The 17445-nt window shown below is 41.5% G+C and overlaps 1 protein-coding gene across 1 annotated transcript in view; it reads left to right on the top strand.

Moving 5' to 3' along the window:
• The first annotated feature begins 289 nt into the window (after positions 1 to 289).
• Positions 290 to 17445, top strand: part of ankrd27 (ankyrin repeat domain 27 (VPS9 domain)) — a 60354-nt gene continuing 43198 nt past the window's right edge. Inside the window, exons 1-6 of the mRNA XM_083973864.1 lie at positions 290 to 399; positions 8190 to 8312; positions 12286 to 12396; positions 14182 to 14490; positions 15293 to 15352; positions 16669 to 16722. Of these exons, the coding sequence (XP_083829990.1) occupies positions 8211 to 8312; positions 12286 to 12396; positions 14182 to 14490; positions 15293 to 15352; positions 16669 to 16722 (636 nt within the window). The 5' untranslated portion in view covers positions 290 to 399; positions 8190 to 8210. The remainder of the gene's footprint in view (positions 400 to 8189; positions 8313 to 12285; positions 12397 to 14181; positions 14491 to 15292; positions 15353 to 16668; positions 16723 to 17445) is intronic.

Below are 17445 nucleotides of genomic sequence, written 5' to 3'. Positions count from 1 at the left end.
TGTGTGTGTGTGTGTGTGTCACCTGAGTTAAACCAGTGACCACCAGCAGGGCCCATAGACGCCGCCGCCGACGTGCTGCTGCTGCCTGCTACGTTGTATCGATCATGAACAGTTTATTATCAATCGATCATGATCGGTCACATAACATATAGGTGTGGTGGGTGATCGATCGATTGATTGATTGATTATCAACACGCGATCCACGGATTTTTTTTATTTTTTTATTTTTTTATTTTACGTGTTTCCTGTAACGGAGTCTGGCAACCCACCGCTACCACCACCACCACCGTAGCAGCTGCATCTCCGTGTCCGGGCTGTGCGCTCCCTTCCCCGGGTGAACGGGTCCTGACAGCCGGCTGGAGGTGTGAACCAGTGCCATGCGAACAGCTGGATGAACGGGTAAATGTCTCTCTGAGCCCCCGGTGGCTCGGTGCGTCCGGTTACCGGCTGCCAATACTGTTATTGATCCCCGATAACGGAGCTAATGCTAACGGCTAATCATCAGCTGAGTGAACCGCCGGTGTTGTTGTTGTTATGGTGGTTGTTGCTGCCTGATGCTAACGGGCTAATCCTACCCCCGAAAATATCTCCTATTTAAATATATACATGTTTTTAACACACAATATATACAAATTAATACATATATATGTGTGTCAGCTGTAAAATACGGAAGAGAAACGGCATTAAAAAGCTATCAAAGCCTTTATACAGGTTATTAAGCTAACCATATGTCCAGAGTGACCGTGAACGCATCACCAGCAGGACATTTTTAATATCCTTAAAATAAAAGCTTACAGCGCAGATAGAGCGATATAAAAGTATAAAACTAGACGATGTTTTATTTAAGAGAAGGACAAAGTCAGACACAGAATGAATCTTTGGACCTGGAAGATTTTATTAAAGGTTCAATTTCTATTTATTCTGTGTTGTATGATCCAGGAAGCAAATGAATACAAGAAAAAAAAAGTCACATTTTAAAACGGAGGTTGGTTTGATGTTATTTTACCTACGTGCAGCTTCTCTTATTATATTTATATCAGTTATTAAATTACTTTTGAGTTTTAGCCTGAATGTGCAGGTTTTGTGGTCGATTTTAACACCAGATTGTAAATCGATAGAGGTTTTATTTTGAAAATTCTCCCTGCCGGAAGCTTCGCCACTTCTCTTTCTTTCTATCTCCCCCCCCCCCCCCCTCTCTTTCCCCCCTCTCTCTCACTCTCTCTGTCTAGTGTTAAAGGTCAGTGGCTCTCTGTGTTGTGATTGAACTGTTCCCAGATCAGACTGAGATCAGGTGAGGTGATGTGTTTAAAGGTCACAGAGTTTCCTCCTCTCATCCTGCTCCTGTGGTGCGTTCATGACCCACTCTGCTCCAGCATGTAGGAGGAGAGGAGAGGAGTGGAGAGGAGGATGGAGTGATGGTGGGTGTGGAGGTGTGGAGAGAGTTATTGATCCGGTGTCTTGTTTCATCCGTCTGATCGTCCTGCTCCATCTGTTCTCTGGTCAGTGGCCAGAGCAGGAAGAGACGAGCTGCTGCCGGTTTACAGTTTTATACTCTTATTGTCCTACTGTTATTGTTGTTTTTATGTCTGTGTTTATCTGTTGATGAGTTCAACAACTCAGAGAGAATCAGTGAATTAGAGTTCAGCTCTTGTTGTGGTAATGAATGTTAAAGGGATAGTTCAACATTTTGGCAAACTGGCCCATTGCCATAATCCCTATAGTTTTAGTAGGTTTGTTACCTTTATTTGTCGGTGCAAGATATTTTTAGAACGGCGGAGCAGAGCCGCGAGCTGCTCAGAGCTACGCTACGGAGGCTCATCTATCTATCTATCTATCTATCGTTCTATCGATCTATCTATCTATCTATCTATCTATCTATCTATCTATCTATCTATCTATCTATCTATCTATCTATCTATCTATATCTATCTATCTATCTATCTATCTACTGTATCTATCTATCTACTGTATCTATCTATCTACTCTATCTATCTATCTATCTATCTATCTATCTATCTATCTATCTATCTATCTATCTACCTATCTATCTATCTATCTATCTATCTATCTATCTATCTATCTATCTATCTACTGTATCTATCTATCTATCTATCTATCTATCTATCTATCTACTGTATCTATCTATCTATCTATCTATCTATCTATCTATCTATCTATCTATCTATCTATCTATCTATCTATCTACCTATCTATCTATCGAGCGTTAAACGTATAGTACAGATATGTTATTGATATATTATTGATCAGTTCTCTCGGTGCAGTGATGTCACAGCAGCAGTGATGTCATCGTCATTCGTGAGGAGAGCTGATCATTAACGATCCTTTAATGATTATTGACGATCACCACCACCAGACCTGATCCATCCATCATCCGATCATCACCACGGCAGGGCAGCGTGAGGACGTTTCCATGGAAACCCGTGTAAAAGTCCCACGCTGCTCTGCTGTTGCTGTTGCTGTGGCGATCAGATGGATGGATGGAGGTTTCTTCTGAACCTGTGGATGTTTTTTTCCTTCACAGCTGGACTTTAACCTGATTATTACTGCTGAACTCGTTCTCCACACACACACACACACACACACACACACACACACACACACACACACACACACACACACACACACACACACACACACACACACACACACACACACACACACACACACAGAGAGAGAAACTTAAGCCCAGGAGGAACGACTGAGCGAGACGTAGCGAGTGTGTCGCTGCACATTCCTGCTCCGCTCCATTGATTAAACGCCGTCAGAGCTTCGAGCCTGAGAGGTCACGAGGAGCCCCGAGCCCCCCGGGGGGTCACGTGACTCATTCCTGAGTTTCATCCTCCCAGGGGGGGAGGAGAGGGAGGGAGGGAGGGGAGGGAGGAGGAGGAGGAGGAGGAAGAGTAGTCTCCTCTGCTCAGCTGGTTCAGTCGGTTCCCAGTCGGTCCGCTCCGGGAGCCGAGGCAGGATGAAGCTGGAGTCGGAGCAGAGGGACGAGGTGAGACCAGACCAGACCAGTGTGTGTGTGAGTGTGTGTCAGAGTTATTATGGTTTTTCTTTTTCATTAGTTTTTCAATTCGTTTTTTTAAATTTTAGTTTGGTTTTAGTTTGTTCAAGAAGTGATGAAGAAGTTTTATTTTTTATTTTTGATGAATTGACTGGTTTTAGTTCAGGTTTCATTGAGTCTCAGCTTTAGTGTTTCAGGTTTCAGGAGAAAACCTTTCAGACAGACATGGTTTTGATTCTGGTTCTGGTTCTGGCTTGTTCGGAGTTGTTTTAGAGGGAAATACAGAGACTGCTTGCTGAAAAACTGTCCCTGAAGGCAACGCGTATCAGCGGTTTTGCATGAATTTCCCTCTGAAACAACTCTGTCTGGTAACGTTCTGTTATTATCTCATAGCGTGGTGAATGTGCAGGTCACAACTTGTCCACCAGAGCGTTTTAGAGTTGTTGGATTGTGTATTTGATGAGTTTTGATGAGAGAAACCAAGAAATCCCATGAACCTCCGTAGCGTAGCTCTGAGCAGCTCACGGCTCTGCTCCGCCGCTCTAAAACTGGCTTGCACCGACAATTAAAGGTAACAAACCTACTGCTATGACTATAGGGATTATGGCAATGGGCCAGTTTGCCAAAATGTTGAACTATCACTGTGGAACCAAAGTGGGAGGACGTCACTCTGTTGTCAGTTTTTCTAAAGTTTATTAACTATTTGTTCTGGTTCAGAGTTCAAAGATGAGAATGACTTTACTTTATTATTCAGCTCCAAAGTGAAGTTCATCCAACTTGTTCTTTCTCGTTCTACTTTCTAACTTTTCTTGAAATTCTGCCGATGCTCAAACCTCCACCAAACATTTAGTTTTTCTCAGCGGACTACGACAAATTACTTTTCTCCAGGTTGAAGTCGCTGCTCGTCTTCACGGCCTAGAATAGGACACGCCCACTGATGATGACATCACGGTTCCCAGAAAAGAACCAACTTCTGGTTCTGAACCTGTTATCGTTGTTACTTTGAAATCTGTGGGATTTTTCCCTTTTAGTTGCATCCCATAATGTTCCCATCACGTCTTACTCCAAGTCGTCCCATGTTGAGCTGTGGCGTTTTCTTCCTGCAGCTTCAGACGTCTCTAAGAAAACTAGCTACATCTAAGCTGACGTTATCTGACTGGACTTTAGTTTGAGCAAGTTTTGCTTTGTTCATTGGAGTTTATATTTAGTTCTTGTCATTTTTGTTTTTATTTCATTCTACTAACCTTTTTTTTCACTGCTAGTTTTAGATTTAGTGAACTATGATAACTCTAACCACAGGTCGATCAAGTCTCAGGTCAGATCCAGGAAGCTCCTAAAACAAAAGCAGAAACCTGTCATAGTGATGATGATGAACTGTTGAAGGGTACTGATCAATAATGGTAGAAGATATGAAAAAGTTGAATGCAACGGGAATACTTGAAAGTTTTGTGAACGTTTTAGAAGTGGAATGAAGTCTGTAGGTAAAAGTATGTTGAAGCAGTTGAAGTTCAAAGAAGGAGAAGATTTGAAGAGTTTGAAGACTGTTTCAATGTATTCCTATGGGAAAAAAATTTCAATAAAGTTTGAATATTTTGAAACTAGTTTTAGATTTAGTGAACTATAATAACCCTAACCACAGGTCGATCAAGTCGCAGGTCAGATCCAAGCTCCTAAAACAAAACAAAAGCAGGAATCTGTCATAGTGTTTATGATTATTACGTAGGACTTTTATTTTGAAGGGCTTCACAGACTGACCTGTTTGATGGTGTCTTTGTAGTTTATATTCTGGTGTTGTTGTCTGATGGTTCACAGTGCTGAGTGTGTGTAGTCCGGTTGGTTTTCTGTTGACGTCGCTCGGCAACACCAGCTGGCCCTGGATCAGCTGCAGACTCGCTGAGCCGCGAGCTCGACTGTGGACTCTGTGTCTGTCAATCTGATTATTATAATCCAGGAAATCACATCTCAGCTTGTAGTAAAATGCTTTTTTATGATGTTTGTGTTTCATTTTTATAGTTTTTCCGTTGGATTCGCAGCATCGTGAGTCATTGACAAACTCAAACATCAGTCAGTGAGATGAACTATACGACTCTTGTTTGTTCATAACAAAGTGCCAGCTCAGTGAATCAGTGTAATCCTGAAGAACAAAGGCCGTCGTTGACACAAACTCACTGTTACTGACACATCTGGAAAATCCACAGCATCTGGATGACAGCGTATAGGTTAAATACAACAACAAAAGTCTGAATTTTCAAATGTAAAGCTACAAGTTTACAAGGAAAAAACTTGGATATGAGAAAATATTTCAATAATTCAGACTGTTTACTCTGTAACTGTAACTGACCTGTGTTTCACGTCCTCACTGATACGTGGTGTATCTGTGGCTGTCTCACCTGGACAGATGTGGAGACGTGTGTGTCTCCTTCGTTGATTGACGCCAAACCTTTTCAGCTTCTTCTCGCTAAATGTCGGACTTTATCATTTCAGAGAATATCTGAGCTTTGTCTTATAAATTTCCAAGTTCTTCCTGTAAATCTTTGACTTTGTAACGTCAGAGAATATCCTTCATATTTTTCTTGCAAAATTTAATCTTTTTTTAATCTAACAAAAAAATGTCCCTGCAAATTTGCAGTTTTTTTTGTTTGTTTGAATCAGCGGTCTGTGACTTTGTAACGTCTGAGGAGTTTTTTCTCAAAAGTTTTTGAGTTTTTCTTAAAGGGATTTGCAGTTCGGGGCGGTGCGTGGCGTAGTGGTTAAAGCGGCCGCCCCATGTAGAGGCTACAGTCCTCAACGCAGATGTCCCCGGTTTGAATCCCGCGCCGGGCAGACCTTTCCTGCATGTCATTCCCCCTCTCTCTGCCCACCCCTTTCCTGTCTGTCTCACTGTGCTATCAAATAAAGGCAAAAAAAGCCAAAAAATATACTTAGAAAAAAAATAGCTTGCACTGACAATTAAAGGTAACAAACCTACTGCTATTGTAGCCGATGTCATATCTGACCCTCTGCGTTGTGTTTCTCACGGCCTGCCCTAGGTGGGGTCTGATCCCACGACCTCCCGCACCGGAGGCGACGATGCTAACCTCTTCACCAAGAGGTTGACAACCACTCGGCGGGTTGGTTAGCACGTCTTTTATGGGTGGAGTGAGTGCACATCCGTTACACTATGACTATAGGGATTATGGCAATGGGCCAATTTGCCAAAATGTTGAACTATCCCTTTGAGAATTTGTGACTTTAAATGTAAAGATTTGAGTTGAACAACAATGATCCACCTGCGTTAACACAACAACGACGATGGTGTTAATGAACTGAACCACATGGTTGTTGTAGAGTTTGCAGAGAGGCTGAACTGACTCATGTTGAGTTGCTGCTGTTGGTGTCCATTAACAGTCATGAGGATGAAGAGCAGCAGAGACAGTAGAGACAGTAGAGACACAGTGGGACGTCCTGTCTCAGCTCCACTGCATCACAGAGTCTCTGTGTCTGAGCTTTGTTCTGGGATGGAGACGAGGTCACACGTTTCCGTCTCACGAGAGGAATCACACCATCGTTCGAACCCCGAGGCGCTGCAGCTCGTCTCGCCTTCATTCTCCTGACCTCTTTTCATTCAAGAACATTACTATCATTATTTAACATCATGTTTTAATAAGAGTTTCTGTCTTCTTCCTACTAAAACAAAACTGAAATCCATCCCAATCAAACATGAGAAAGAAAGAAAGAAAGAAAGAAACAAGAGTAGTTACAATCATATTCATTCATATACTAACCTCATTTCCCCCCTTAATCCACATTAATACAAATACTTGAGAATCTTTTTGTCCTTTTGCAGCCTCAAAAACATAACAATTATAATACTAATAGTATATTAATTAATAGTAAAAAGAAAAGATGGAAATGATGACTTACAGAAACAACAATTATGAGCTGTAAAAAAGAAAAATAATCATATTTAAAGGATGATGATGTTGATTAACCTGCAGTTGTGAGTTAACTTTGATGTGAAACAGAGAATAAAGATTAAACCCTCGCTCTCTGAGTTTGAGGTTTTTCCTGTGACAGAAGCTGCAGCTCTGAGAAGAATCATTTTCAGAAGAATCAACAACAAATTGGTAGAAAATTATGGGAAAAAATTGCGTCTTCAGAGATAAATTTAGAAACAACAACATGTGCAAATCACAAGATCTTCTCTCTTATGTTATTTTATTTTTCAGTAATCGGCTTTAATTCAGTTCTTGACAAATGTCCAGTATTTTCACATGTTGTTGTCGTCTGGAAACGTATTATTTATATATTACATTATTTATCCATCAGTTCCTGTCTGCATGGGGATTTGTGGGTATTAATAGTTTAATCCATAAATTTCTCCTTATCTCTTCTCTCTCTCTTTTTTTTTTTGTACAAGAACTAAATCTTATTAAAGTTCAGATATTGATATTATTTGAAGTTCTGGTTCTATTTTAATACCCTGAAAGTATTAAAGCCTCAGTCCACAGAGATTCATCCATCCTTTATGTGAAGTTGGGAATACATCCAGGCAGAGATGAGACTTACAAAAGATAAATTAAAAAGTCCTGGACACAAGAAACTCCCAATGTTCAGCTCACGTAAATACGGTAGGAAACAAAAAGGCAAAAGATTTTTTTTTTAAAGTGTCATAAAATAAAGCAACAATAAAAACTCTAACAGTGATTAAAGTAAGTGTGTACAGATCAGCCAAAACATTTAAGTGTGCAGTGATGAAAGGGCTTGAAAGACCAATAAAAACTTTATAAACGAGTAAAATCCAGTTCCTTTCACACTGTAAAACCAGCCGTCAGGACTTCCTGTAACTTTGTGATGTCACAACTAAGCCCCTCCCCCTCACCACCTGGACAACACCATCCATCCAACAACTTTGCAGGATTTGGTTTCTCTGAGTGTTTTATTCTGAAATCTGCTTTATATTTTTATTGGCTCACTTTAGAAACCAGTCAGCCAATCAGAAGAGAGGCTCAGAGCCTCCTCCTCTCTTCTGATTGGCTGTTAGTCGAGCTCCAGAGAGAAGCTGAGAGAGGAGATGGAAAACTACACTGAGATGGTTTTTTAGATCTTCTCATGGAGCTTCAATAATCTTCTTCTCCTCCTCTTCCTCTTCCTCTTCCTCTTCCTCTTCCTCCTCCTCCTCCAGGATCCAGACCTCCAGCTCCTTATGGCTGTGTATGATGAGAACATCCTGAAGAATCCTTTCTACCTGGCGTTGGAGAAGCAGAGACCCGACCTCTGCAGCCGCGTGGCCGAACTCCACGGCATCGTGAGTCTCAACGGTTTCTCTTTTTAATGTTTGATTTAAACACCTGACATTTGTCCAGAAAACATGTTATTAAACAAAACCATAAATAAAAGTAGCATCATCGTTGAAACCCTAAAGATGCTCATCCCTCACCACCACCTCTTTGGAGCCAAGATGGCCGACTTTGTGTAATAGGCTTAAGCTTTGTCCCAACACGTCCACGTCGTCCTCTGGAGCCTCTGAACTCAGACTGGGCTTTAGATTCCTGACTGACAGCTCCTCCTGGTCGCGGCCGGTCAGAGTTTCCTGGCTGCTGGTTTCTGTCTGATCCTTCCTGCAGGCTGGATGACGTGAGAGATAGCAGGAGAATACAGGAAACGTTTCCTGGTGTTCACTTCACACGAAGCAGAAAACAGCTTCATGGCTGAAATGTGAAACAGGAGACACAGCCTGTGGAGTCACTCTGCCCTTTGTTTTGTTTCTATCTACACCATTTAACGACCTGGTGCTTTAAATGCAGTGTGTAATTTCGGCCACTAGGGGTCTCTGAATCAAAACGTATTTCAGTGACGTCGTTAATTAATCTTTAACAGCAGAAGAGTTGAGTGATGCGTAATACACTGTCTGACCAGAAAAAAAGTCACACTGTGTTTCAATAAGTTCACATTTATTTCCGTCCAGAGTTGCGTTAATTTTTCGAAGATTCTCAATGGGGTTAAAGGGGTAGTTCAACATTTTGGCGCCTCTCTCTCAAAATAGCTTGCACCGACAAATAAAGGTAATGAACCTACTCCTATGACTATAGGGATTATGGCAATGGGCCAATTTGCCAAAATGTTGAACTATCCCTTTAAGGTCTGGACTCTGTGGTCACATTGGACCACATTTCTTCCTTGAAGATGTTGGTTCCCCACTGTCCTTCCAGTTTTTAATAATGTGTTGGGCAGTTCTTAACCCAATTTTAGTAGTCTCAGCAAACTCCTTAGATGTTTTATTTGCTTGATGCCAATAATTTGACTCTTCTGAAACAGATTAACATCTTCTCTACGGCCACAGGATGTGACTTCCAACAATGAGACTGCATCAGTTAGGGTTAAATAAGTTGTTGCCATCTGAAACATAATTATCCATGCACTAATCATCCAATGGGAGGCTCTTACCTATTAGCTGAGTTAAATCCAGATGATTACTTGATACGTGATACACCAGGTCTTCTGCTGGACATGAGTCCTCTGACTTTGTCTTCTTTCTTCTACTGTACATTAGTGTCGGCTGTTTCCTGTAAAAAGAAACGTAATTGACCGGCATCCCAAAGGACAGGATCTCTCTAGTTATTGCAAAAATTTGGAGTCAAAATAAGGACACAAGTAAAAAAGAAAACATAACATGGGTCTGTTCCTTTTAATTTCAATCACATAAGAGAGAAAAAAACAAATTAAGAAACAAAATTAACTATTAGCTAATTAGCTAGTCGACTGAAAACAATTGACTGGTGTTTCTGCCTTCAAACACAAAAGTCTTCACCTCAATTTAAAAATGTCGCAACAACAAACAGGAAGTCGACTTTCTCAATTTCTCAAGTAGGATCTTATCAGTGGTAGATTGTACAATGGCACCTGTTTAACGGTGGGTTTTAGCAGCGCCCACTGCCAACAGCAGCAGCAGCAGGTGTGAACCAACCGACCACAACGTTTCCTGTAACAACAAAACTCTGCAGCAGTTCCCACCGGCCGCTTCCTCCTGTCTGAGAAACTGGCTGCACCTTCTTCACCTTCCTTAAGTCCGCTGGTTACAGAATCAGAATCAGAATTTTATTTGTCATTGTACAGCAGTACAACGAAATTAAAAGCTAAAACCTTAAAGTGCCATCACATAAAAGACAGACAAACAATAAGCAATAACAATAGCAGCAACCAGTGTCGACATTCAGTTATTCAACGTATAAAAAGAAAAATGAAATAGGTGTTAGCAATAAATAAGTAAATAAATAACTATTATGTATGTATGTGTGTATGTGAAAGTAATGATATGTTGTCAGTCACTGTTTCCGTTCAGTATTGTGATAGCTTTGGGATAAGAACTCCAGACTGACTCCAGAGGTCAAACCTTGTAGATCAGGAGACAAAGGAAACGTCCTCTGGCTAATTTTAAAATAAAATAAAATGTTTTATGTGTTAGACCACTTTTAGACACGGTTTTAGTTCCCCCTCTCTCAGACGCCTCTGTCCTTTCACTATGTTTATATTGTCGTGGGAAGGTGATAGAGTCTGACTCAGTATTAGATGAACATGTTGCTCGGGTTGTGATGGATGAACGAGTTTTCTCAGCTTCAAACACAAAGACAGAAAGTGCAACGGCGTTGAAAATTGACAGATATCAAGTGACAACTGCAAAATCACTCGCTGACGAGACTCAGCAGATCAGAATCAGATGTTTGGACACAACAGCTCGATCCGAGGACTCGTCTCTAACTCGGTTACAGCTCGTCACGGTCGTTTCACAGCAGGCAGACTGCTGACCCAGGATCAGTTAAGACACAAGACTCAGCGTAGGACAGCGTTCGACTCAGGGTTTTACAGCCTCCTCCTGCTCATCATGACCACGTTTTAGACCCTGAACTCGTGACTCAGTAAATAAAGTGGATTTTCAATCTGTCACATGGATGTAAGAGTGATTGACGTTTGGTTTTTCCAGCTGTGAGATCATGGAGGGAGTGAATAAGGATGGATATTAGATTTCCAACCCTAAAGTAGATTTGTGAAACACGCCCTTGATAAGAGCTGCAGCCATTGTTACGTTTACAAAAGGTTTAAATACATTAAACTGAGGAGCTGCTGCTTGGCACTGGATGCTGCACTGACTTGGTATCGGCAAATGAGTCAATGTGTGTGAAGGCTGGGGCTAGCTGGTTAGCATGCTAGCTTCAGCACATTATATAAATAGCAAAATAATATATTTTGACTGTGATCTGAGATTGACCACAGTCTTAGTTGAAATGGTAATTTTGTCTATTTAATTTTCACAAAAAATTAGACTTTTTGTTGGTTCTTGTATCAGACATTCCCGATCTTATATTCGAGAAGTATATGATTTGTTGTTTTGGGAATCTCTGAAGCACCACAGTATGATATTTATAGTTATTTATGATTGCAATATGATCATTTAAATTCTTTGGTTCTAGTGCATGAAAAAATAGATAGAAATAGAAGCAAAGCAGCCGGCAGGCAAAAGTCGTAAATGCTAACGTTAGCTATGTAGCAATTGCAAAAACATACAAATAGCTCCTTTAAAAGCGATTTTAAGTTGTGTTTGTGCATCTTAATTTAATATCAGTTGGTAGGAAAAACCACAAAAAAAGTTTGAACAGTTTGTTTGCCTGTTTTATTTATTTGAACATCTGTGGCGTTCCTCAGGGATCTGTTCTGGGTTCGCTCCCGTTCTCCATCTACACTTCACTGTGGGACACATAATACATGAGCTGGTCTCTTTTCATCGTTTTGTTGATAATGTGCAGCTTTACTTGCGAAATGTATGACATTGCACGAGTATTGGAGACCTACACTTCCCTTTCATAGATACATTTTATTGATGCTTCCTGTTCTGTTCTGTTTTTCGTTTTTTAATCATTCTTGTTTTGTCTTTTCTTATGCTTTTGTTTTTGCAGCTTATGAAGCTATTTGATAATTATTTACTCACCTACAGAGAAAAAGTTGTTGAAACACTCAACAGAAGCTCCTAAAAGATGATTTATCATGATAACATCAACATATAAACTTCACCTGATTGAACGCAGTAAAACCAGAGCTTCTTCCACACTGAGAGATTTTGCCGTCAGCTCAGACTGAATGAAAAGTGAATTACAAGGAAACAAATGGGGAAGAAATTGGAGAGATTGGATTTAGTGTTGGATTCGTTTCAAAGCCGCCAAGTTCACTGCAAGTTGATAGATGGTTCATAAACAACTTGGAAACATTATTTTTTGTCTCTCCTCCAGGTCCTTGTTCCTTGTTGTGGAAGTTTGAGTGTCAGCAGCTTCTCAGACTCTCAGTTCGACAGCTATGTCCTGCAGCCGGCGGACGACGGATACCGGACGGCGGACGCAAAGGTTTGAAATTACAATCCCCGTCAAAGTACCAAAAGAGTCCAAAAAAACAATAAGCAGGAATTAATTGCGTTGACTGAGATGTTATGATACACTCAGAAACACATGATGCGGTCGATCAAAACTGTATCAGCTGCTTCAGAACAAAGCCCCGATTCACATTTTGACTTGTCACAGCAGGAACTAATGACATTATTGATTAATGTCACTTGGCCAACACACAACAGCAACATGGGATCAAAACAAGACCATTCATTTACAGTCACATAGCTGTTTTCTTTTTTTTTTCATCGTCGTAAAACATTTTGTATTTTTGTGTTCACAAAATATACCATGAATAAAGTTTATTTTTATCTCTTGGCTGAAGCCCAAATTAAAAACAGCAGGTTTCTTATTGGTTGCAACGAAATCAGGATTGAGCGGAGGAAACATCAATTGGCCATCCCCAAATCTAATTTTAAATGCACAGTCTTTAACTTGAACTAAAGACGGTGTTTAGTGACATCATGATACAGCGTGGGATCATGGGAGTAGTTACTGTATCATCAGGACGTTTTGAGCTTGAGTCGTCTTGTCCAAAACAAACTCAATGAAAAAGGATTGAAGGATCGAATCTCAGAAATGTGATTGAAAACCAAATAAAAGTCAAGTTTAATCTTCATGTCAGACAAACACAACAGTTTATGCACATGGAGAATATGATGTTATCAACAGGCGACCAAATTAAATGAATGGAAAAATCTAAGAATGCAACTTGACATATAGAAATAAAGGTTCAATAAAGGTTTTTAATGTGGAAAACCTTCAGATTGTAACTTGATATCAAGACGCTTGTTACTCAGACAGTTTGGAGGACTTTGACTTAGATTGTGTACACAGGGATTTTGGTTTAAAATGAAGAAACAGACGTAAAATGGGTTTATAAAGCTGAGGAAACAGCAGTAAAACAACATAAACTCTGTCTCCTTCACTTTAAAATCCAGAGTTTGTGAATTTTGTTAAAGGGACCACGAGGAGTTTCTCCATCGGCAGAACGAAAAATTCCGCGACAATAAAAAAGTCTCATATTAATGTGGATGAATCTACGTTACCCACACTTGTTAATGGGCCCATTTTCGATAAATATATCGTTTTGTCTCTATCGTTATTTTGTTATTATTAGTGGTGGTGGAAATGCTGGTCGAGCCGACCAGCGTTTCCTTACTTTCGGTTTCGCGGCGAGTCATGAGAATAACGCCGCCGAATCGCCGTTTATGGTCGGAACTAGAGCACTGGAAAAGAGAGTAACGACACACATTGGTCCAATGGAAGCGCCTCCTGATGGAGGAATATGGGTTTTGCAAAAGCGCCCAAGAAATGACATCTCTGCATTGTTGGTGAATGAGCAAGTGTGGTGTTTTAAATAATTTAAGGACATTTATAGATCACCCACGTTAATAGCAGCATTGAGGATCCTTTACAGATAAACATGAACACATAGGCGAGTAAAAAAAACAAAACAAAAAAACAGTCTACATTAATGTTTCAATCTATATTTTGTAATAAACAAATTATAAGTATAATTTGATATGACCAAGACACCTAAAAACAAAAACACGGCCGTTTTCATCAATTTACAAGCAAGTGGGCAACACACATACATTGGAGTGAATGGGTTTTCTGGGCGCTTTTGCAATACCCATATCCTGCCACTCCAAAACTCCTCGTTGTCCCTTTAATTTCATTGGTCTATTATTTTATTATTGAACTCATGAGGATTTTCCTACATCGTCTGGTGTGTGTCTTCAGGAGGTCAGGATCCAGGACAGGCAGGTCCTGCTGGGATCTGGCTTCCCCGCTCCGGCATCGGTCCCGATCCTGTTCGAGGAAACCTTCTACAACGACCAGGAGCAGAGCTACAGCATCCTGTGCATCTCCCGGCCCATGGAGGTGGAGCCGAACTCGGCCGAGCAGAACCCGCCGCCGCCGTACTGCCTGAAGAGCGTGGAGGACGTCAGGGAGTTCCTGGGCAGCCACGCACAGAAACTGGAGAAGTTCATCCACGGATTCTGTCAGACCTTCAAGGAGCAGGAGAGGAAGGGACTCAGACACCACATCGTAGGACCAAACTTCACTCCTCCTCCACTGACTTACCTTCTTTTTCCTTTTCTGTCTTCTTAGATCATTGTCCATCATTTCTTAAAGGGATAGTAGCATTTTTTAAAAGTGGGGTTGTATGATCTACAAATAGCTCCTAAGTACTTTAATTGCAGTAGAAGACTCTCTGCACTCCTCCCGTTAGCAACACCAGCCCATAATAGCCCTGCCCAGAGATTTACAACATACAGTGTTGTGAATGGACCCGCCATTGGACCTGCCGATCAGCAGTTGGTTAGGTCCAAATAACAAACAACTGCTGATCGGCGGGCGCTAACCCTGGGCGGAGGGAAACGTGAGTTGGTTAGGTCCAAATAAAAACCGCGTTTTTCCTGCACTTTGAAGGGCTGGAAAAAATTATATTACAGCGAACAATGGAACTGTGTATTTTTTTTTCAGGTAAAACCTCTTTTAGGTCACGAAAATAGGCTGTTTCTTTGGGTCTGTTCACAACACTGTATGTTGTAAATCTCTGGGCAGGGCTATTATGGGCTGGCGTTGCTAACGGGAGGAGTGCAGAGAGTCTTCTACTGCAATTAAAGTACTTAGGGGCTATTTGTAGATCATACAACCCCACTTTAAAAAAAATGCTACTATCCCTTTAACCTCATCTCATCAACCATTCCTGCAGCATGCTGCTCTGTATTATAAAGCAAAGCATGTGGAGAAATTTAAATCTTGATATGGTTTCTACTGATGTAATCTCAACAGACTAAAAAATGTGTGTAGAAAATTGAATCTGTTCTCTCTCTTTTCCGTCCAGGACTCGGTGAACGGTCTCTACACTAAATGTCTTCAGTGTCTGCTGAGAGACTCTCGCCTGGTGAGTCCAAAAGCTTCATTCTCTGCCATGATTAATATGTTGTAAAACACGTTTTTCATACATGGACTGAAACTGGAAACTGAACCGACTTCCTCATTGAGAAATGTGCACCACCTGCTTTCTCCAGGTGAAAAGAGCATCAAGGTGATGAGAGGAGGAAGCGTCAGAATGGTTAGCAGCACAGTCAGCAACTTGATTAGTATTGTTAGCATTTATTCAGAACAGTTAGTGTAGTTCGCATCTTTTGAGAATAGTTAGCTCGGTTCGCTCAGTTAGCATCTCTTCAGAAAACTCTGTGTAGTTAGCGACTTTTCAGAACAGTTAGCTTAGTGAGCACGCGCCAAAAAACGTAGCTTTGTTAGCATCTTTTTTGAATGGCTAACGGTTAAGCTTTGTCCCAGTTCGAAGGCTTCTCCAATTGTGGTCGACAAATCCAGCCGTCCTTTACCTGTTCTAGGGGGACGCACCTCATCGATCCTTCGTGGACTCCTGTATCCCAAGATTATTTGCGCGCCGCCCTTTATTATTAGCCACCTAGCATGCTAGCTATCTGAACGTTGAGGCTGCGCCACGAGGAGCCGAGGAGCCGTTGGAAGTGTAAAAAAAACGCCACTTTCAAATGTTTAATGTTGGGACGTTGATTATGTTCAATCAGGAAATGCTCCGAAGGCGAGACCGTGCTATTTACCAACGGTTGACGCCACTGCCACTGAATTGGGACGCGGCTAGTGTTTGACACAGAGTTAGCTGTTGTGCTAATGCTAACTTTCTCTCTACTGGCAAAGCTCCAGGTTTATTTATCACACGTATCAAACTGAACCATAAATAACAGACTCCAGACAGAGGCTCATCTGTCTCAACATGTTTTGATATCAAAGAGCATCACAGGATTTTATGGACTTTATTACCGTTATAGAGTCAAACAGTTGGTCTGTTTTTTATCATGTGATGCAGTTTACAGTTTCGTAATCTTTACTGTATCATTCTAACCATAAAAATATAACCATGTCGGCGTCATGTATGAAAGACGCTTCACTCTGACCTGATTGTCAGTGAACGCCACATCTCCAGGAGCTGTATCCTATCTTCTCAGTGATCTGGCTGCTGAACTGGGACACGAGTCTAACCAGATTATCTGTGACATAACTCGTCTTCACTGGGCCCCCCTCCGTGGTCTCGGCTCAATTTTCTGCCTAATCACAGTAATACGTGGAGTTGCATCACATCCTGAGGTGCAGTGACTGATGCATTTCTCTGGTTTACTTCGCTGCTCTGATGGATGTCGCTGCTGTTGTTGTTTTCTTTTCTTTCTGCAGAAACTCCTGGCCAAGCAGGAGCTTCAGATGACTCTACTCAAACAGGCGGTGGAGGTCAGTTCACCGAATGTGCACACAGTTTTTAAAATTAAAGTCTTGACTTTTAATCTCCAGGTTGGTCTGTAGCCACCACAACTATAGAATAATAATATATATAAAAACGTACCTGTTAGCAAAGATTTAAACCAATTTACATCACTTAACTCATTGAGTGCCAACCACGTAATTTCTCGTTTTTCGTTCCCATGCGTTGAGTGCCAAAAACGTAATTTTACGTTTTTTGCTTTTTTTTTAAATTATGAAAATAGACACTTTAATACACATTATATGTAAATTTGGGGACTCTACGACGAGGAGAACTGAAATAGATGACGATCAAAGTCACATGACAGCTCATGATCTGGAAGTTTTTATCATAACTCGGCTTCTGCAAACGGAGTTCTGCATGTGGATGCAGCGCAGCTGCTCTGCTCTCACCCGCGCTGCTCCAGCTGCTCGAGCTGCTCGGAGCTGAACCAGGAAGCTCTCAGCCGACAGTCCGCCCGGTCTTCAGCTGGAGCAACACCGTGTCCTCCCCAAAGTCCTCCCGCGGTAAAATCTGATGGTCTCTGGGCCAAAGCAGACCGGCATCACCGACCCGTACCACAGAAGGACCGCGACCACCGGCGGGACCGTTGTTCCCGAGCCGCGGTGGCCGACAGACCCTCACGTTCCACGGGGAGAAGCTATGACACGGCGCGGTGCGTCTGTGTTATTGTTGTTTAGTGGCGCCCCCCC

Source organism: Trachurus trachurus (assembly GCF_905171665.1).
Source record: "Trachurus trachurus genome assembly, chromosome: 6".
NCBI lineage: Eukaryota > Metazoa > Chordata > Actinopteri > Carangiformes > Carangidae > Trachurus > Trachurus trachurus.
The sequence above is the reverse complement of the archived record's forward strand: the minus strand, read 5'-3'. Positions and strand labels throughout refer to the sequence as shown.